This window comes from Lichtheimia ornata, assembly GCF_029851405.1.
Source record: "Lichtheimia ornata isolate CBS 291.66 chromosome Unknown scaffold00003, whole genome shotgun sequence".
In the NCBI taxonomy this organism is placed as follows: domain Eukaryota; kingdom Fungi; phylum Mucoromycota; class Mucoromycetes; order Mucorales; family Lichtheimiaceae; genus Lichtheimia; species Lichtheimia ornata.
Window position 1 is genome coordinate 680,736 of NW_026695323.1, and position 21,778 is coordinate 702,513.

At 43.9% G+C, this 21,778-nt stretch overlaps 7 protein-coding genes across 7 annotated transcripts; 5 read left to right on the forward strand and 2 right to left on the reverse strand.

The window, feature by feature from the left end:
- Positions 1-8: 8 nt before the first annotated feature.
- O0I10_001238 (uncharacterized protein) lies at positions 9-712 on the forward strand (the record flags this gene model as incomplete). The annotated part of the gene is made up of 2 exons (XM_058481335.1): positions 9-275; positions 335-712. 2 exons carry the CDS (start codon positions 9-11, stop codon positions 710-712), a joined length of 645 nt encoding a protein of 214 aa, XP_058347973.1.
- A 277-nt stretch (positions 713-989) lies between these two features.
- On the forward strand, positions 990-2,369 carry O0I10_001239 (uncharacterized protein; the record flags this gene model as incomplete). Its single annotated transcript, XM_058481336.1, has 1 exon — positions 990-2,369. One exon carries the CDS (start codon positions 990-992, stop codon positions 2,367-2,369), a length of 1,380 nt encoding a protein of 459 aa, XP_058347974.1.
- Positions 2,370-2,998: 629 nt separating this feature from the next.
- On the reverse strand, positions 2,999-4,592 carry O0I10_001240 (uncharacterized protein; the record flags this gene model as incomplete). Its single annotated transcript, XM_058481337.1, has 7 exons — positions 2,999-3,090; positions 3,151-3,453; positions 3,516-3,681; positions 3,750-3,925; positions 3,996-4,217; positions 4,273-4,416; positions 4,475-4,592. 7 exons carry the CDS (start codon positions 4,590-4,592, stop codon positions 2,999-3,001), a joined length of 1,221 nt encoding a protein of 406 aa, XP_058347975.1.
- Positions 4,593-5,163: 571 nt separating this feature from the next.
- O0I10_001241 (uncharacterized protein) lies at positions 5,164-5,511 on the reverse strand (the record flags this gene model as incomplete). The annotated part of the gene is made up of 1 exon (XM_058481338.1): positions 5,164-5,511. One exon carries the CDS (start codon positions 5,509-5,511, stop codon positions 5,164-5,166), a length of 348 nt encoding a protein of 115 aa, XP_058347976.1.
- A 1,332-nt stretch (positions 5,512-6,843) lies between these two features.
- O0I10_001242 (uncharacterized protein) lies at positions 6,844-10,591 on the forward strand (the record flags this gene model as incomplete). The annotated part of the gene is made up of 5 exons (XM_058481339.1): positions 6,844-7,124; positions 7,206-8,445; positions 8,498-8,890; positions 8,953-9,254; positions 9,313-10,591. 5 exons carry the CDS (start codon positions 6,844-6,846, stop codon positions 10,589-10,591), a joined length of 3,495 nt encoding a protein of 1,164 aa, XP_058347977.1.
- A 1,285-nt stretch (positions 10,592-11,876) lies between these two features.
- Positions 11,877-13,152, forward strand: O0I10_001243 (guanine nucleotide-binding protein subunit alpha; the record flags this gene model as incomplete). Its single annotated transcript, XM_058481340.1, has 4 exons — positions 11,877-11,994; positions 12,065-12,407; positions 12,471-12,729; positions 12,811-13,152. 4 exons carry the CDS (start codon positions 11,877-11,879, stop codon positions 13,150-13,152), a joined length of 1,062 nt encoding a protein of 353 aa, XP_058347978.1.
- Positions 13,153-16,444: 3,292 nt separating this feature from the next.
- On the forward strand, positions 16,445-21,323 carry O0I10_001244 (uncharacterized protein; the record flags this gene model as incomplete). Its single annotated transcript, XM_058481341.1, has 10 exons — positions 16,445-16,574; positions 16,648-16,850; positions 16,915-18,328; positions 18,387-18,590; positions 18,642-18,681; positions 18,741-18,876; positions 18,936-20,387; positions 20,446-20,663; positions 20,733-20,908; positions 20,971-21,323. 10 exons carry the CDS (start codon positions 16,445-16,447, stop codon positions 21,321-21,323), a joined length of 4,326 nt encoding a protein of 1,441 aa, XP_058347979.1.
- Positions 21,324-21,778: the final 455 nt, after the last annotated feature.

A 21,778-nucleotide genomic window follows, 5' to 3' on the forward strand; every position in this document is an offset into this window, starting at 1 on the left:
GACACACTATGGGTTGTGACGAAGGGTCAAGTACAACCGAGTCCGTAGGCGACATTGCAAAGTCCTCACTTTACCTTGCACTACAACAAGATGAGAATGGACTCCCTGGTGGCATCCTCATTACCAGCTGTGCTCAACAAGTGCTCCCCAACGTTTGGCTTGGAGGTTACAAGGCATATGAAGACGTCGACTTTTTACACAAGAACAAGATTTCTGCCATCCTATCACTCGGCCATTTCAAAGATAAATATCCATCTGGGCAATTCATCCATAAGGTATAATCATGTTGCTATGCAACGTGTATCATGAGCGGTCCACTAACATTCATGGGTAGATCATTGCTGTTGCCGATAATCCAGATGCCAACATTGTTCAACACTTTCCAGCAGCCATCGACTTTATCGACGAAGCGTTAGCAGCCGACAGGCGGATACTGGTGCATTGTTTAGCCGGTGTGTCGAGGAGTCCTACCATCGTGTCAGCCTATCTCATGAGCAAACGCCACATTCATCCTAAAGCAGCCCTCGCCATCATTAAGCAACAACGCCCTTTTGCAAATCCAAATCCAGGATTCATGGACCAATTGAGACTATTTAGAGAAATGAATTATACATTCGACCCTAGCAACCCAGCTTACGTTTCTTATCACCAAGGACACCCACTTTTATCGGAACATGCCGGTCATGAAGATGAATACAAAGATACATCATGATCAACATGATTTGGTTGTAAATGATTAAGTGTGGCGTGCTGTGTGCCTTTAATTGTTGTTTTATCCGGGTTTTATTGTTCAGCATCACACCTTTGTACTACTTTAAATCTCATCGCTCAGCCGAAAAGGGGGGTTTTACCTTGAATGCCAGATACATTGCTTGCAGATTCTTTCTATTCCTACCACTCTTGTACGTTCTACCCCCTATATAAACTTCTCCCTCATCTTGTTTCGCTCTATCTTTCTTTCTTTTACCAATTGAAGTCTTTGAAGAAAGATGGGTCTTCTCAATCCTTCTCCCCAACAACACATATACACCTCTGTATCCGACTATCAGGTTCTGCAGCGGGATTTCACAACCAACACAGCCATTGTAAAGACAAACAATGGCACCAAGACATTGCCTGTGGGAGGACCTTACAGCATTAATGGTGCTGATCATGTGCTTGTGGGCGATGTATGGGTGATGAGTGGACAAAGCAACATGCGTGGCAATGGCTTTTATGAAGACCCATGGACCGATCCACCAACAAGCTATCTTGATCATGTTAACAACAACATCCACCTCTTTCAATGCAATGAAACATGGACACTAGCACAAGAGCCTACGCATCGTCTCGATCAATCAATTCGCCAAGTGAACCATAATCTCTCTGACCCATCCGTCAAGGATCCAAAGTATCATTTGTGGCGTGGATTTTCGCTCGGGACATCGTTTGCAACGGAGTACAGAAAACATATGGACAATGTGCCTGTAGGTTTAATTGCAACGGCGCACGGTGGAACAACTTTAAACGAGTGGAGCCCGAGTCTGTTAGAAAACACCACCGATCCTTACAATAACACCCTCTATGGTGCTATGCTTGCAAGATTGGAAAAGCAAGAGAACCAAGTTGCTGGAATTCTTTGGTACCAAGGTGAATCGGATGCCGAAAAGACTGAGAATGCAGAAAGCTACAAGGACAAGTTTGAAAAGTTTATCACCACCACGCGTGAACGTCTTGATGCTTCTCGACTCCCCTTTCTCTTTGTGCAAATTGCACGTCAAGTACAAGGAGGTCAAGACATTGACAACGAATGGTCTATGATACGCGATGCTCAACGTCTTGTCAATGATGAGTACGATCCTAAGCGTGTGGGTGCGGTGACCACGATTGATTTACCTATGGATGATCGTATTCATATTTCGGCGGTGGGACAAAAGCGAGTGGGTCAACGGTTGGCACGTGCAGCTGCGAATGCTTTGCTTCACGACACAGCGGGTGCTACAAGCCCCTCATTGGATAGTGTAACCTACCAAGAAACAAACGTTGCTGCAAGTGGTGACCCTTCTCAAGGCCGTCAATACACGCTTCTCGTCAAATTCAAAAACATGGATGATGATGCTACTACTTGGGAACATGTCGATCGTGTCTTTGGTTTCTCTATCCGTGACAGCGAGGGTAACAACAATCCAGCTATTTACAAAGCGAGAATCGAGAATGATCAAAAGTCCGTGCGTCTCTTTATCACCGATGTATCACTTGATAGCCTGAAATCCAAGGATTTCTTCTTGCATTATGGATATGGCATGGATCCTACCTGCAACTTAAAGACCAAGGATGATATTGGCTTACTCGCTTTTGGTCCAGAAAAGATCGACTTTTCAGCCATTTAAGAAGATGAAGGATGACAAAGGTTTTAATACGACGTCATAGAATAGACTAGCTGTAATCATTGATGCTTCTACAACTACCACTTTAATACTAATAAAAGCACTGCATACCACCATAAATGACATGTGCTTGCTTGATGTAACCATTGGCAACAGCACTCCATGTCACGTGACACCATTTCCAAATCCAAGCATGGCCATGCTCACAACCTGTAAAGAATACTCCAGAGCGTTTCTAAGCAACGTCAAATGGAAATCAGGTGCCATGGTGATGTGGGAAAAAACACGACCCCATACAAAAGACCAAAGATCATTCTTATCCTGGGCCCCAGGATGATCATCCATCCACCTTACAATGCAGCTTGATCATATGACCGATGTTGTTGTATCAGCCCATCACATCATTGTTTTTAAGAGCTTCAACAACGTGCACAATCACGATGGACATGTGTATATACTTGTAGAAAAGCGAATGTATAATTTGCATACAGATGGATTTTACAAAGAAAACACAAAACAACAATGAGGAAAAGAGTACATAGAATATAACGAGCAGATGTATAAAAGGACGAATCTAGTGGTGGTGGTGGTGGTGGTAATAGTAGTAAAATACAAGAGGGCGGGGTGCATCGTTAGCGAGAGTACAAACGTGGCTCCTTGTCATGTTGCACCCTTCGAATCGACTTCCATCGTCCTGCTGACTTTTTCATCGGCGCAGGCAAACCTGTTGTTGTACATATAACACTATCAGCACATGACCCTTTATGTATGTAACGTTCTTTACCTTGCTCGGTATTTTTGTTATTGACACGTTTAAGCGGCATGGTATTGGATCGTTTCAATAGGGGTGTTGTGCCATCATGATCGGGCAAAGAAATCGTCGTCTGACTAAAAGGTAACGAGGGCCGACGACTTGGCTTTGACAAGGATGGCGATGATATCATATGATGTTTTTGTTGTAGTAGTGCATGTTGTTGGGGTAATGAGGATGGCAGTTGTGGCACTGTACTGAATGATTTATCCATGCTGCCTTTTCTTTGACGAGATTCCTTTGAGGAGGCTGTGGATGGCTTACGACGTAATGAGGCTGAAAAACAAGAAATGGATGAGATTGGTTAAATGTCACTTGCCATCATCAACTCTTCTTACCTGGAATGTTAGCAGGCGAAGAACGAGGGATAAGCGATTGGCCAGCAGGGATACATGACCGAGGTGCGGTAAATTGATCATGATTTCGAATCAAGAATTCAAGTACATTTTGTGATTCCTTGTAACCACCAGGTCTGTACTCGTCATCTGGATGTGAAAGGATTCCCTATCATGATATCCAATGTTAGTAAAAAATAGCAAGAATGAATCATGATAAGTGCGTGTGCTATTTACAGGAGCAAATACAGCCGCCAATGAAGAGATGCTCATCCTTGTTTTCTCTTCTGCATTGGCAAACAAGCCGAGCATGTCCATGATGTACATGAGCAGGTATTGGTGAACAAGAGGAAGGCAATCAATGAGATTCTGGAATGCTTCAATCTTTGCCATCGATGTATCATAGTCGTCATCTAATAGTATAGGGGGGATGATCAGCAGCCATTTTACAACAATGATCCAATGCATGATTGCTATATTTACCGTAAGCTTCCTTGAAGGGTCGATAATAATCCAACGGGATGACCGGCTCGGGTAAGTGATTGAGGAATCGTCGCATGACATTGGCAGCATCATGGACCGTGTATTTGCCGTGTTCCCATTCGAATTTGGCTCCATAATCTTCGGGCGTGTTGAAGATGCATTGTAAATCCGCAATACGTCGAATGCTACCAGACATGCGAAAAATGCCCTCTGTGGCTAACGCTGCATGATAAAATGAGAACAATGACATAATCATGCATAAAAAACATTGACTTGCCTTTTGATTTTAGAAATGAGCCGCATTTAGCAACAATGGTAGGAATAACACCATAACAAAGAGCACCACTGGAAGGATCCATATACGAGATAGTTGAATGAGCATACAGGATTGACTCTGAGAGCGGTAGACCAAAGACACCTTCTAAAAAAGAACAGCTAATCAGTATATGGGAATGTTGTCCTGGAAAAAATAAGCTCACCGTCAGCTGCTTTCATGTCGCTATCGGTTGGTAGGCCGTTGTTGATTTTAGTCACTCGTTTCCACCACGCTCGAATCTGGGCATTTTGGGTTGGCGATGGTGCAATGGGAATGTCCATTGGGGGAAAAGGAGGGGGAACAAGAGAAGAAGAGAAGAAGAGTAAAGAAAAAGAGCAAGGAAGAAATGGCACAGCCCAATGTAGTGGTATCAACCAGTTGTAATAATTCAGGGCGGACACATGTTGCTGCGTGCGTTTATGTGCGTGGATCTATATGCGTGCGTGCGTGTGTATGTGTGGGTGTCTGGACTTGTCGTCCATTTTGCTTCGCATATAACACAGCCTCGGAATGTGCCCAGCACTTTCATTGACTAAATCAGGCAAGTTGGCATCGTGCATGTGTGTACGAAAAGCCACGGATATGAAGTAATTATAGGTATAGATCATAAAGAATGAGATTTGTATTTACAAAGCAGAATTATATAAACCACAGAATGAAATGCTAATTCAAAGGGATTATTAGAGAGGGTAACACATTAGGGTGAGAAAGAGTGGGAGAGGGAAGGGGATTTTGTGCGATTAGAAGAGTGTGCGGTGAGTGTTTGGGAGGTCTGCAAAAAGAAAAAAGAGTTATACACACACCACCAAGGGGGTGGCGACTATGGGTATATTGGCATGAAAGCAAATAATATCAAGAAGATGAAGGAGAAGATGGTGCCGATCGCACTGCAATCGACTCTGCTGTTGGAGAAGCGGTCGATGAAGATGAAGATGTAGTGGTTGTGGTGGTTGTGGTGGTGGTCGAAGATAAGTTACTTGTCACACAAGATGGTACACGCTGCTTGAGTTGAGCTTCGGTAAACTTGCAAAGCTGCCGAGCATATTCATTTCTTGCCATTGCCAATAAATCCTCGCGAGTAAGCGAGCGCTTATTGACCGTGGAAGCTGATATAGAATGATGATGATGATGATGACGATGATGGCGACTTGATGCACCGGTATGGATTTCAGCGTGAGGTTCAGTATAAAGAGAAGCCATGATGTTTAAAAAGTAAAAAGAAGGATGTGCAGATGGAATAAATGGAGACGGAAGTAAAGGTTTAAATATCATCTGTCGGTTTGCCGCATGACATCATGAACGTGGATGTGATGCACAAAGCTCAATAAACCCCCGGGCTCCTCTAAACGCAATCACTCCGTGAAGCGAAACTAGCAGCAGCAGCAGCAGCAGCACCCAAAGAAAGAGCCCCCCACAACACACACATACGGCTATTTTAAGGGTCATGTCGTCATGGCCAATGGATCGTTTGCTTTTGTGTGTATGTGTATGTGTACGACATGCAAACTCCGAGAAACATACTGCATTGCTTATTGGGCTCCCCTCTCTCTACGCCCATAATGATGTAACATCGCTTAAATGTAAGAATTTGTTATATCTGCGCACACACACATATAAACAAACATTCGGGTTTCCTTTCAAGTGATATGATACAATGGGTTGTTTTATAGCTTAATAACTTGAAGAATCGCTTCCTTTGTCGGAAGAGCGGTCGATCGGATGTGATGGGCCATGATGTGCAACCCGAGTGCACCAATGGATTCTATTGCAGAAAAGATGTTCATCACTTTTATTCAGCTGGTTTACCGTAACCACAAGTGTGCCAATACCCAGGGCAGCTGACCCCACAACGCCGTGTCTCATTCACTCCTCGTTTGGTCTCGATCTGTGCAAGGCTTTCGTTATTCCCTTTTCAGTGCTAGCTTCCACAAAGCAAACAAATCGGCTCCAGGAACGCTCACAAGACGCTGTACGCTTAAACACACACATCATCATTGACAGTCCCTCTTTTTTGCTCACACGACAATCACCATCATTATTGCGAACACTATCAAAAGTGTGGATAAGGAATTGTGTGCGTGCCCAGCACTCTGGGAAATACACCAATCCCTGACTATGGGATATGCCTCCTTTATTCCTCCTCATTCATCAATGAATGATATCACAAGACATTTGACGCCACCTTTCTAAGAACATTGAATCTAGATTGTTTGCTGCTTCTCTACTACTCATCTCTGCTGTGCTGCTGCTACCATGACTACTACCATCACTTCTATCAACATGCATTTTCTCTTTTTCATTCTCTCTCTCTCTCTCTCACACACACACACCCACTCCCCTTTTATCCTCCTATCATCCCCATTCTATCCCCCAATCTCAAAGGGTATTAAGAGTAGCAAATCAAATTGGGTTTATTCAAACATTTTGTATGCAACAACTCCATCATCCATGCACGGCAACGGCTGAGTACAAACTCAACCAGTGATCAAGCAGCGACCTTGTTGGAGCACGTCCTTTCCCTGCACAGCCGCCATGGCCCAGCAACAAATTCCTTTTCTCCATGCGCCGTTCAAGCGTACCGATGATGTCGATTGGATTCTACCTCTCAAACGCTACATTTCCCAAGTCTATCAGGATGACGCTGAAAAGTACAATGAGGAGACATTTACACTGAATCGACTTCGACAAGATATACGCGGTGCTGGCAAGGACTTGACTGGACGCGACTTGCTATATCGTTACTTTGGTCAACTCGAGCTTCTCGACTTGCGTTTCCCTGTGGATGAGAAGCATATCAAGATTCTGTTTACATGGTAAGCTCATTTCGACCGAGATGGGTGGTGTAGTGTAGTAGTAGTAGTACTCATTGGGCCTTCCTTCCTTCCTTTTTCCAGGTACGATGCGTTCAACGGGCGACCCACTTCACAGTATTCTCTTGCGTATGAGAAGGCGAGCGTGATCTTCAATACAGCAGCGACCTTATCAGCCATTGCAGCTATACAGAACCGAGCTGAAGCCGAAGGACGTAAACGAGCATTCAACTACTTCCAAGCAGCAGCCGGCATGTTTCAATACATCAACGACAACTTTCTTCACGCGCCATCACAAGATTTGCATCGTGATACGGTCAAGATGTTGACAGAGTTGATGTTGGCACAAGCACATGAATGCTTTTTGGAGAACTCGTTACGTGAGAAGAAAAAGGATGGCTTGATTGGCAAATTGGTGAGCCATGCTGCGTGGGTCTATGGCAGTTTGATCGATGATATTCAAGAATGCATTGCTCGTGGTGTGGGTGTGGAACGTGCTTGGCTCTTGGTCTGCCAGGTGAAGCACAAGTATTATCAAGCTTTGGCTCAACAACATCGTGCGGCTGCTTGCGAACAAGATAATGCGTATGGTGAACAAGTAGCACGTCTTTCAGCAGGTGAAACGGCTGCCAAGGAAGCGGGCAAAATTGCCAATGGCGGTGGATGGTCAGCTCTGGTTCAATCGAGCACAACAATGCCAGCAGATACTGTATCCGTTCTTCAAGAATCATGCAAAGCATTGGCAGCATCCTTAGCTGAAAAGCATACCATGGCAGCACGTGATAATGATATGATCTACCATGACAACGTCCCCAAGGAATCGATCCTCACGCCCATTGATCGTCTCAAGGCCGTCAAGACGGTGCCCATTTCCGAATTATATGGCCCCAATGAAGCAAGTCGAGTTATTGGTGGCGACATCTTTTCACGTTTGATCCCGCTCAGTGTCCATGAAAGCGCATCCATGTATTCAGAAGAGAAAGCAAAACTCGTCCGTGCCGAAGCTGATCGATGTGATCTGGCAAAAGCAGAGCTCAATGCATCTCTTGAGTACATGCGTCTACCACGTTCCTTGGATAAGTTCAAGCAACCACAACAACATGGCGCCAAAGCTGATAGTGCTATCCTTGATACCTTTGCTGTTCCTTTACCTGAAGCACGTGAATGGGCTGATAAGATCGCACAAGAGGAATCCACCAGCAATAGCACCACGTTGCATGAATTGATACAAACATTGGGAGGCCTCAAATCCCGTGCATCACAAATGTTGGATCAAACATCATTATCATTGGATCAAGAGATGCGTGAATGTGAATCCATGCGAGTAAGTTTATTCATATCTATATTTGTCAATATACTAATCATACAACTTATAGGCAAAATACGGAGCCGATTGGAGCCAAGAGCCTTCAGGTGCTTATACCGGTGACTTTCGACAGGATTTGAGAAACCATCGTGAATCTCTCAGCAGTGCGTCTCAATCGGATACTCAGCTTTTGCATGCGTACGAAGTAGTCTCAAAGGACGTGGATATCCTCAAGCAAGGTGGCAAGAGCAATGCATTAGAAGCTGTTTTTGCTGAAAAGATGGTCAACCTTTTCGCTGAAAAGTCATCCAGCAAGGCCGATAGTCTCTTGGATTTGGAATTTGATGTTGGGATTGCGAGCAAGAGTATGGATGTCAAGGTGAAGCGTGTTGAGGATGCTTTGGATAAGCTGCGCAAGATCGAGATTGAGCGACAGGAGACGCTGCAAGATTTAAAGGAAAAGGTAAATAGAAAATGATCAATGGGACACATGGTGGAGTCATTGACATTGGATTACCTATGCAGGCAATGCAAGATGACATTTCACAGCTTTTGGTGTTGAACAAAAAGACCGTCAATGTCGAGCAACAGATCTTCACCACCGAGCTTGAAAAATTCCGCCCGCACCAACAGCGTATTGCCACATCCATTCACCAACAGCAACAAGGGATCCAGGAGTTGACTGCTGCATTCAAGGCACTTATGGAAGGAGAAGATGCACAAAAGCTCCAATCACGTTGGGACGCTGCTGAACGACAACGTCGCATTGTTATGGATCAACTGGGACAGGCTCATCATCGTTATTTTGAAACTAAAAATGGAATCAGGTAAAGGATCAAAACAATGGCATGAATATGGATACTGTATACTTATAATTTCATATAGAAAGGGGATCGAGTTTTATTCCAGCTTGTGTGATGTGATTGAGTCCCTTACTCGCAATGTCAACAAGTTCACTGCAGAGCGTGGTCAAGAGCGAGACAAGTTGGTGGAGAGGATTGAAAGTAGCCGTAGCACCAAGGAACAGGAGATGCTCAAGGAAAAGCTAAGCAAGTACACCACTGCTACCACACCATCAGCTCCAACAGTGCCTCAAATCGATACCAGCCCATCGGTCACCCAACTGGTTGATAAGACTCGTGAAATGACCCTTGGTGGAAACAATACCAATAATGTGTATGGCCCACAGCCAACAGCATCTCCTTTGACACCTTCAACCTATTCCACCCAATCTCAACCTTATTCAACTACCTCGGCTCAGCCCGCACCTTATACCAATTTTGCATTGCCACAGCAACAACAGCAGCAACAACAGCAACCGTACCCGTTGCCTCAATCTCAACCACCACCGCAGCCACAGCAACCACAATCAGAGACACTCCAGCGTGCGCCATCATACTCTTCCAATCCAGCTGCTACTTCGTATCCTGCATTATCGACATCTTCTTATTCGTATGCACAAAGCAGTCCTGTTGTACCTCCTCCTATGCCACCAAAGGAGAACTTTAATAGGGCACCACCACCATTACAGCAAACGATGCCTTATCCACCCAACAACATGTATGGTGGTAATACGACAATGCCTGTTCCAATGTCACCATCCACACCCATGATGCCTCAACAGCAGCCAGCACAACCCTATTCTCAGCGTTATCAGCAACCTGCTGTATCCATGCCAACACAAAGTACGCCTACATCTTATTCGTTTCCTCAGCAACAGCAACCACAGCAACCACCTCCTCTTCCAAGCAAGCCTCCTCAGATGCAAACACAGCCATTGTCATCTCCTGTAACTTCGACAACACCAAGTTATTATCCAATGTTGTCATCCTCTGCCATCTCTGGTTATCGACAGCCACAGCAACAGCAGCAACAACAACCTCCTCCTCCTCCACCACCACCATTACCACAACAGCCACAACCTTACATGGGTGCTTCCTCTCATCCTCCTCCTCCAATCAATGCTCAACCTCAACAACAACCTTTATCCGGAGCACAACCACCTCTACCAGCAGCTCCTCCTCAGTATCAACAAATGCAACAACCACCACCAGCAGGATACTGGCAACAGCAACCGCAACAGCAACAGCAGCAGCAACCTTACCCCACTAACATGGGTCAATCGTACAATACCAGCAATGGTGGCGGTTCTCTCTTGGATTAGTTTTTCTTATTGCTAATACAATTTACATTTTTCTATTCAAAGTATCATGGATGGTCATGGGAGTGTGAGAGCGAGAAAAAGTGATTTAGTTAGTCTATGATGACAGGCCTGTGCGCAAAAGTTATAGGTGACACAAACGATCATGTCAAGCTTGCAACTTGTCACAACCCCGCTCACAGATTTGAATGATCTACATGAAGTTGTTGTAGAAACGATGGTGCATCATTCAAGAAAATGACATATCGGTGGAGGGATAATAAACCATATCATCTCTTTTAAGATTATTGGAAATGAATAGTAGCATGCACAACATGTTCTCAAAGTTTCATGATGTTTGTGTATTCGCTTCTTGTGTTGCCCATAACCTTGATTAGCGACGACATTTACCCCTAGATTCGGGACCCCCCAAAGAAAGAGAAAGAGTATATCCTACCCAGCAAAAAAGATGAACAATGAACCATCCATTGCCCTCTTTTTTCCCTTTGGTCATTGTGAAATCGTATATACATACCCGCCCTTGTATTATTCTCCATTGCGAAAAAGTTGCATCTGTTATTGACGAGTGTCATCTCCTCTCTCTCTCTCCCCTAAAACAGCACGAGCATCCGTCAAGATCTTTATTAGCCTGTCAACCCAAGCTAGTCAGGTAAGCTACTTTTTTGCTAAGCACCATTGCCCCTCCTCCATCTCCTCCTTTCCTAGCACATCACTTTTTTGTACGCGCGGACATCCTCATCCGACCATTGTGCAACCATGGTTCTCCACACGAAGCAGGTATAGACATCAAGGTGGTGTAGCAAGCACACTCTCTTCCGCTTTTTCCTTTCGTGCCATTAACGAAAATGAGCCATCACGGTAATGAAAGATTTCTTCATTTAAAAATGAGAGAGAAAAGTTGAACTTTAAGAAATGTAAAAGGGGGAAAGGGGATATGGAAATAACAAAAGAAAGCCTGTTGTTGTGTATTTGATATATATACAACACCATGTTTCTTTTACGGTGTACTCGTCAAAGCGAGTGCATATGATGCACAGGTGAAAAGGGAGAGGTCAAGGAGTAGCAGGGATGAAGGTTGATGGTGGTGATGATGGTGATAGTGGTAGTGGTCGATTTTTGAGGAAACAAGGAGAGTGGGCAAAAAGAATAAAGATCAACTGATATAACATATACGTTTCTCTCTCTCTTTTTTTCTTCTTCTTTTCTCTTTCTCTCTTCTCTTTCCTTCTTTTACTTTCATCTTTTTCTTTCTTTATTCACACATCTATACACCTTCATCATAGTCACTATGGGCTGCTGTCAATCCAACGAGGTTCACGATGGCAAGGCACGTAACGAAGAGATCGAAAATCAACTCAAACGCGATAAACTTAACATGCGAAACGAAGTCAAAATGCTGTTGCTCGGTATGTATCCTATCAAGAGGGTATGACAAGATGATTGTGTGGCTGACTCAACGCACGACAACAACAACAGGTGCTGGTGAATCAGGCAAATCCACCATTCTCAAGCAGATGAAATTGATTCATGATGGAGGATATTCACACGACGAACGAGAGGCGTTCAAGGAGATCATCTTTTCAAATACGGTTCAATCAATGCGTGTGATTTTAGAAGCCATGGATAATATGGGTGTGGCACTGTCACACTCGTCCAACCGTCACCATGCCACCATCATTATGGACTTGCCATCCCAAATTGAGCGTGATTCGCTTCCGCAAGAGGTGACACAAGCCGTCAAGACACTTTGGAAAGATCCCAATTTGCAAGGCGTTTTTGAACGAAGCCGTGAATATCAGCTTAATGATTCAGCCAAATAGTAAGTAAATCAACAACAACTTCTTTATGTGGGTGAATGCTAATGTAGGTATGCGCTATATAGCTATTTCGATTCCATTGATCGTATCGGTGATATGAATTACGTACCCACGGATCAAGATGTGCTTCGGTCGCGTGTCAAGACAACGGGTATCACTGAGACAACATTTGTCATTGGCGATTTGACTTATCGCATGTTTGACGTGGGCGGACAACGATCCGAACGTAAAAAGTGGATCCATTGCTTTGAAAACGTCACTGCCATCATCTTTTTGGTGGCAATCTCAGAGTATGATCAAGTGCTTATAGAGGATGAGACGGTGGTAAGTGCAGCATGGCATACTACCCAGGGGTTTCCTTGCATGTGGTAGTAGTAAATCACTCATCACCAATGTTTTGTATAGAATCGTATGCAAGAAGCTTTGACGCTATTTGATTCCATTTGCAATTCACGATGGTTCGTAAAGACATCCATCATTCTTTTCCTCAACAAGATCGATATCTTCAAGGAGAAGCTGCCAAAACATCCACTTACTGAAAACTTCCCTGATTTTACGGGCCCAGAAACATACGAAGCAACGAGCGATTATATCTTGAATCGATTTGTTTCCCTCAACCAATCCGACTCTAAACAAATCTATACTCATTTCACCTGTGCCACCGATACACAACAAATCCGGTTTGTCATGGCAGCAGTGAATGATATCATTATTCAAAACAATCTTCGTGAAGGTGGCCTGCTGTAGATAACGATCATCACCACCACCCACCACCACCACCCCCTTTCTTATATTTCTCCCTCCAAACTTAATTGTATCCTTGATCCTCCTTCCTCATCCATCTTCTCTCTCGCTTTTTTTTGCCATCCCGCCTACTACTACTACTAGTGGTCGCTCCTAACAGATCTCACATACGCATATGAGCACACTTGTTGCACTCGCATATCATCACAACATCTCCACAATCTCTTTCTCTCTTCTCTCCCCTCCCCCCGCATATCAATTTTCTTGTATTGTCTATCATATTCTCTTTATTTGCTCTGAAAGCTTAAAAACACAGCCATGAAATCATTCAATAATGTGCTATTGTCTAGTGGGTTAGTAGGTGTGAAGCAGGAGTGGTTTAAATTGGGCCCCTTTTTACATGGTTATCTATGAATAGCGCGCCTTACTTGAAAAGTACATCAGGCGTTAAGGAGTAGCTGATAACGTGCAAGAGCAACCTTGATAGTCACCACCGACATGGACATACACACACACAAGCCTTCATTCAGAAAACAACAAGCTTTATTTCCAACCACGTGCCAATGTCATCTGATTCCTTTGTAATTTATCTTGAACTTTGCATTATTATTCTTGGAAAGACTGAATTGGCCCTTCGCCTCATATATCTAATACCAGTAATTAGGATGATACCTATACTTGATATTGCAATACAAGTACTTACCCAGCAAACCATGCCACAAAATGATTGTCCGTAATTTGGCATTGTAAGAGGAACGTCATTTGTAGAAGGAGCGTAATGATCACTTGCTGAACTTCATGGGGTGTCTCCTGCTTCAAGGTCAAGGACGTACCCGTATTAAAACGTAAGGATGCCTGAATGTGCTGTCGTTTGAAGGCACTTGACAATGGTCACCGTACATAAGACGATCGAATAACCTTAACGTCACCATATCCAAGTCGTTTGCTGGAAATGATGCACATAGAATAGCATGAGATGGCAGTGCTGATGTGATGGGAAAAAGCTTGAGGACACCAAAGTTGCTTACAGAGTAAGCCTAACAAGGGACACATATTAGAAGAAAGGTTCAAGGACAATGAAAGAGAATTCGGACCTTCATAACAGCAAAAACACTGAATTGAAATGATCGGCTATGGGAACGATCCACATCACCAAACTTCCTTCAAGCCATGGAAACGATACTTGTATCACCGCTACCGAAAAGAAGGAAGCTGCAGCATCTTCATGGAAGGCATCATTTCAAGAATCATTAATCGACAGTGCTCGTTTGGTATGGCCAATGCTACACTTACCAGTGAGCTTCAGGAGTACCATCCAACAACACGCCTTTGGACTTTTGGAAACGAGAGGACATCGTTCTAAACATGGACTTCATAAGTTCGTAATGCCCAACTTGAGCAACAAGCAGGCAAAGTATTGCAACGTACGTGTCGCGTTGAAATGAAGCTCGTGTCAGGGGGTTAGCCTTAAGAAGGAGCCTGATTGGAAAGCATCGGCATTGGTCTTGACATGGCAATGACCAGCGATCGGTTGACATGCGCTGCTGATGGCGTCCAAGATTGTTGGCAATGGCAGCAGTTGATGGGACGTAGTTGAATGGATGTAGTCTTGAATTCGTAAAGTGGAAGTGGAGGAGAAGAAGGGGCGGTTCCTTTTGTCAAGCCCGTATTTGCTACGGTCGCAGCTGTAAATACCATCTTCTATGTCTTGATCAATAAAACGCATCGCATCTCAATAGCGCAATGCGCATAACCATCATGATCATGCTTTACATGGTAAAACATACGTTGCTATGGCAATCAGGTCCGTGCGCATCCCATTGCGTTATGCAGCTCAATTGCTGAGCTTGAACAACCCAACCTGTAAGTAACTTCGGATGTAAAACATGAATGTGCGCATGTAAGCCATTGCCGTTGTTTACACGTTTGGTAGCTTCATCATCATCATCATCATCATCTATTTTTGTGGGCACAGGATCAAGCCACCCTAGACAATCATCATTATCCATACATACAACTTTGTCAACTATAAAAGTGGTGTAATCACCACCGTCTGCATTCTCGTCTTCAGCGAGTTCGATCACCACCCATTACGTTCCACAAACACTGCATGTGAATACCACATATTTATGTCAAAGCTGTATCTTCTCCGACGTCATATGAAGCCAACATGGTAGAGATTTAGATTTGTTTGTAAACAATGTCGGGCCGACCATACATCCATGATCATCGATAATACTACCCCTCGCTTGCCTATATATTAAAGAGTTTCAAGTGTCCTCGTTTTAGAGCCACATTATCTGCAATGCTTCATGTGATACTGAAACATGGATCAGCACATGGATCTCCATGCTACTACTTGTACTAAGCAAGCGATTGCAGATGCAATGAGCTAAAATGGTGTTTGAAAAAGAATTTTATCAAATGCTTTCACGTACAGCGTGCCATGTGAGAGGATGATAATAGATCATGGCGTTGATATATCCAATCCCAAAATGACCACTGTAGAGCCCGATCTTGTAAATTGCCCACGTATGTATGCCTAAAGAGACATTTAGAGACATTTGCTACGTATGTAAATGCCTAAAGAGACAAAGGCTACTTAGCTACTTAGCATCTTACAATGAATGGGACGGTAACTTGCCATCCGATCACCGAACCGAGATGCTCATTGTGCGACCTCGGTATTGCTTATCAGCGTACATCATGGTGTCTATGTTGTGATCTACCAATTGTGTCATAGTAGGATCAAGAGTAAAGCATTTTTGCATCTTTTTTTATTGCGTTTTTCATGATTGTATAGAGATTGAGCTATGTAGAAGTGTTGAGGATGCATTGGGGAGGAGTGTGTATGTGACGAGGTGTCATGCGTCGGATCAAAACCATGATGGTGGATCATCCAATTGTCGCAGCCACCCAAACCTGACCGCAGCAGGGACAGCTTGCCGCAGCAGCAGGCGTGGATCCAAATCAAGTAATAGTGTACAATGCTCAATAGCGTGTTTTACCCTCCCCACTGCCGCTTAAAAACTTTGTCAATCCCGCGATCCGCAGCAATTTATGATCTATTGCTCTCGTGTTGAAGGGATACAACGCCTGCAACGGTTCCCGAAATTCCCGGCAGGTGTTACAATCACAAGATTTGGCACTAATATATAAACATCGCTGTTTTTCCATTTCTTCTTCCCAACACCACGCTATAGATCAGATCAAATCGGTGCCTTTTTACTCCCATCATCATACACACACACACACACACATTCCTCTTTGTTGAAATTACGGATTACATCACTTGATGGAGAAAGCAAGCCGCCAGCCTGACGCTGCTTCTGCCAAAGGTTCCCTTGACACGATTGAAGTTGACGAGCGCCCTGGCAAAAGCGATTCCTATGGCGAACCAGATGCCAATGCGGTTTCCGTTGAAGGTAACAAGAACAATAAAACAAAAAGAGATTTTCGATCTGACACAATTTTGGGTTTTTGTGATCTGCAATATAGCCGCTATTGAAGAATACAATGAAGTGAAACGTGAGCTATCAAGGATCAGCCGCACAACCACCAACAATGATGCCAAGCTTGAAGAAGGCAATGCGGAAGAATTCAACCTTGATGACTTTTTGCATGGCATGTCGAATCAAGCTGCACAAGCCGGTACCAAATCAAAGCAGTTGGGCCTGATTTGGAGAAACTTGGTAGTTGAGGTATGCATTGTATTATCTACATACTATTACGTTGTTGCTCACACGTAGAATATTTGGATCATAGGGTCTTGGTGCAGATGCACACATCATTCCCACCAATTTTAGCCGTGTGAGATCGTTGATCCAGCCATGGAAGCTATTTGGTATTGGTAATAGTGCCAGCAAGAAATCAATCCTCCGGGGCTTGAATGGATTTTGCAAACCTGGCGAGATGTTACTTGTGCTAGGTCGACCAGGCGCAGGCTGTACAACGCTCTTGAAGGTCCTTGCTCTTGAACGTGGATCCTATACGCGTATCGATGGTGATGTTAGCTATGGTGGTCTTGATGCTGATACATTTGCCAAGCGCTATCGTGGTCAAGTTGTCTATAATGAGGAGGAAGATCAGCATTACCCTACTCTTACGCTTAAGGAGACGTTGCAGTTTGCCCTCCGCACGAAGACACCTGGCAATCGTTTACCCAACGAGACCAAAGCCGACTTTGTCGACAAGATCTTGTATCTCCTTGGCAACATGCTTGGTCTTACAAAGCAAATGGATACTTTGGTTGGCAGTGCTTTCATCCGTGGTCTCTCTGGTGGCGAACGCAAAAGATTATCGATTGCAGAAGTTATGGTTACAAGCTCTTGTGTGAATTGCTGGGATTGCTCAACACGTGGTCTTGACGCTGCTTCAGCACTCGATTATGTTCGTTCGTTGCGTATCATGACCAATGTATTCAACAAGACCACCATTGCTACCTTGTATCAAGCATCCAACAGCATCTTCTCATTGTTTGACAAGGTCCTTTTACTCGACGAAGGCTACTGCATCTATTTTGGTCCAGTAGGCAAAGCTCGTGATTACTTTGAAGATCTTGGCTTTTATTGTCCACCACGCAAATCGACACCTGATTTCTTGACTGGTATCTGTAATCCATTGGAGCGTCAAGTTTTGCCTGGTTATGAGGATTCGGTGCCAAAGTTTGCCTCTCAATTCCAAGAACGTTACTATGCATCTGATGTATACAAATCCATGATGGCCGAATTGGATGCCTTTGAGCAACACATCCAAGAAGAGAAACCATCCAAGCTCTTTGAAGAAGCGGTCCATGAAGAACATCAAAAGCGTGCATCCAAAAAGGATCCTTATACAGCATCGTTCTATCAGCAAGTTTTAGCACTTACCATTCGCCAATATCAAATGATGATCAAGGATAAGCAATCCTTGATATCAAGCTTTTGCACTGTTCTCATCCAGGGCTTGGTTACTGCTTCATGCTTTTTCAACATCCCTTTGACGGGTTCAGGTGCATTCTCAAGAGCTGGTTGTCTTATGTTTGCCATGGTCTTTGTTGTGCTCGTATCACAATCTTCGCTCGTGGCGTATTTAACAGGTCGTCCTGTATTGGAGAAGCATAAGCACTTTGCCATGTATCGGCCATCCGCCTTTTACATCTCTCAAGTCATCATTGATATCCCATTCGCTGTTACTCAAGGTAATACACACTATCCAACATACACGACGATGATGTTGCTAATTCTTTTTCATTACAGTCCTTTTGTTCGAGGTGTGCTCGTATTTCATGATGGGTCTCAACTTGGATGCTGGTCGCTTCTTCACCTACTTCTTGATTCTCTTTTGCATGATGATGACCATGAATGGCTTTTTCAGATTTTGTGGCATTGTCTCTTCGAGTTTCTTTGTGGCCTCTCAGTTGACAAGTCTTTTGCTCATTTTGATTTTCATCTACACCGGATGTAAGTTTGCAGCAATCAAAAAAGGCGGCATTGTGCTTATCAAACATCTAGATTTCATCCCATATGATTCAATGCATCCATGGTTCTTTTGGTATGTGCTCAGCCCGATTCATATCAACAATACAAAGACTCATTTTTTATTGTTTTCAGGATTTATTGGATCAACCCACTTGCTTATGGCTATAAGGCTTTGTTGATTAACGAGATGAAAGACCAAGTTTACTCATGCGAAGGACCTGGTAATGCTGTTCCATATGGTCCTGGTTACGATGATTGGAATCACAAAGTAAGTGAAATTTCTCATTGGTCAATCAAGGTATCCATACTCACTTGTATATAAAATAGGTGTGTGTTATGAAAGGTGGCACCCCAGGCCAAGATCATGTGCTAGGAGACGACTACTTGCGAAATGCGCTCAGCTTTGAACCTAATCTTTTGTGGCCAGATTTTTTGGTTCTTTTGGGATTCGGGTTGTTGTTCATTGTCGTCAACTCTCTATGCATGGAATACTTCAATACCAGCAAAGGTGGTGCAGTGACCAAGTTATACCTCCCTGGCAAGGCGCCAAAGCCCCGTACAGCTGAGGAAGAAGATGAGCGTCGTCGTCGTCAACAAGATATGACTTCCACCATGGGCAAGGTGTCCACGGGTACAACATTCTCGTGGCAACATGTGAATTATAGTGTGCCTTTCAAGGGTGGTCCACTTCACTTGCTCAACGACATTTCTGGTATTGTCAAGCCTGGCCACTTGACTGCTTTGATGGGATCTTCTGGTGCTGGCAAGACCACATTGCTTGATGTATTGGCTCGTCGTAAGACCATTGGCCATGTTGATGGAAGAATGTATCTCAATGGTGAAGCCCTTTTGAGTGACTTTGATCGTATCACCGGCTATTGCGAGCAAATGGATATCCATCAGCCTGCTGTTACTGTGCGTGAAGCATTACGATTCTCAGCTTATTTGCGTCAAGATGCCGATATTCCACAGCAAGAGAAGGATGATTATGTCGAGCAAATCATTCAGCTATTGGAGATGGATGATATTGCTGATGCACAAATTGGTGAACTTGACCATGGAAGTGGTATCTCAGTTGAAGAACGCAAACGGCTCACAATTGCCATGGAACTCGTTGCCAAACCACAATTGATCTTTTTGGATGAACCCACTTCTGGATTGGATGCTCAAAGCTCATACAACATTGTTCGATTCATTCGCAAATTGGCGGATGCTGGATGGCCTGTTTTATGCACGATCCATCAACCCTCTTCCATTCTGTTCGAATACTTTGATCATCTTTTATTGCTCGTTCGTGGAGGCAAGACTGCATACTATGGAGAGATTGGTCCCGATGCTCGTACCATGATCAACTACTTTGAATCCAACGGTGGTCCCAAATGTGCACCTGAAGCCAATCCCGCCGAGTACATTCTTGAAGTGGTTGGTGCCGGTACTGCAGGCAAAGCGAAACGCGACTGGGCCGAGGTGTGGGCTAATTCCAAGGAAGCAAAGGCATTGGAGGATGAGCTTGAACAGATCCACACGACTGCCGATCAGCATCCCAATCGCAAGGCGCTTACCTATGCAACTTCGTTCTGGTATCAATTCTACATGGTCAACAAGCGCATGGCTCTTGTCTATTGGCGATCACCTGATTACAACATTGGTCGTTTTATGACTATCATGTTCATCTCGTTGCTCAATGGCTTCACCTTTTGGAAAATGACGTATTCCTCTATCGACATGCAAAATCGTCTCTTTGTCTTGTTCAACAGCTTCATTATGGCCAACATGCTGGTAAGTTTCATTGTCCTATCCAAAGATCGGTTGATTCACAATGGCATTCATTTCGTAGATCATTCTCGCCCAACCCAAGTTTATGGTCGAGCGTCTTTACTTTCGCCGTGAATATGCATCTCGCTTTTATGGATGGATGCCTTTTGCATTTGCCGCCATCTTGGTCGAAGTCCCATACATCTTTGTATTTTCCGCCTTCTTCATGTGCGGCATGTATTGGACAGCAGGTTTGGTCAACACGTCCGAGGCAGTTGGCTATTTCTACCTTATGCTTGTGTAAGTACCACCTTAGGATGAGAATGCTACTTCATGAGACTTACCTTTATTACGTTCACTCTTGAAAAGGCTGTTTGTCTTTTGGGCTATTACCTTGGGCTTCCTTATCGCTTCCATCGCCGAGAATCCTACCTTGGCCGCTATTATCAACCCTATGTGCATTTGTATCCTCATCTTGTTTGCGGGCTTGATGCAAACGGTATATGCAATGCCACGCTTTTGGAGTGCATGGATGTATTGGCTGAGTAAGTTTTACCTTTTATTGGGTGTATGTACATGCGTTGATATTGACCATTGGATTACATAGATCCATTCCATTATTTCATTGAAGGCTTATCCGTGAACGAATTGGAAAATCTTCCTGTGGAATGCACTGAAAAGGATTTTGTCCAGTTTACTCCTCCACCAGGTCAAACATGCGGCGAATACTTGGCCAACTTTTTCAACAATGGGGCTCTTGGCTATGTTGCCAACGACAATGCCACCGACACCATGTGCCAATATTGTCCCTTCAGCTCTGGCAAGGAGTATTACAGTACTTCATTTGGATGGGATGCTGCCAACAAGTGGCGTGATCTAGGTATCGTCGCTGCCTTCTTTGGCTTCAACGTGATTGTATTTCTGGGGCTTTGTTACTGGAAACGCAAAGCTAGACGTTGATGATCTTTATCGGGCCGTCATCGTTTGTAGTATAATACGTATTTTGATTTTGTTGTTTCTTGTACTAGTCTTCTATGTATTTGCTTTAGCATGTCCTCGTATTAGGATATTAGTTAATATAGATTGCTTTCATGTTGCATTCCATAACATTTATGTTTCTTCATGATGGAGGGTGCTTATGTCATTATCACGTTGCACAATGTTAGCTGTACTTTACCGGGTATTCGCCCAACCAAATTGATCAACAAGTTGACGCATCAGCCATCTTCAGCGATGAACCTCACTCAATCATTAATTGTATTTCAGCATCCAAGATCTCTTCTTTGACACAAGTTATCAGATTTTCAATTCCAGTAATCGAGTAATGCCATTTGGAAGAAGCTTTGATTGCATCTTAAGCCAATTTAATGCATAGATGGTTATACAAGAAGATCACTCTATCACATAGTCCTTCT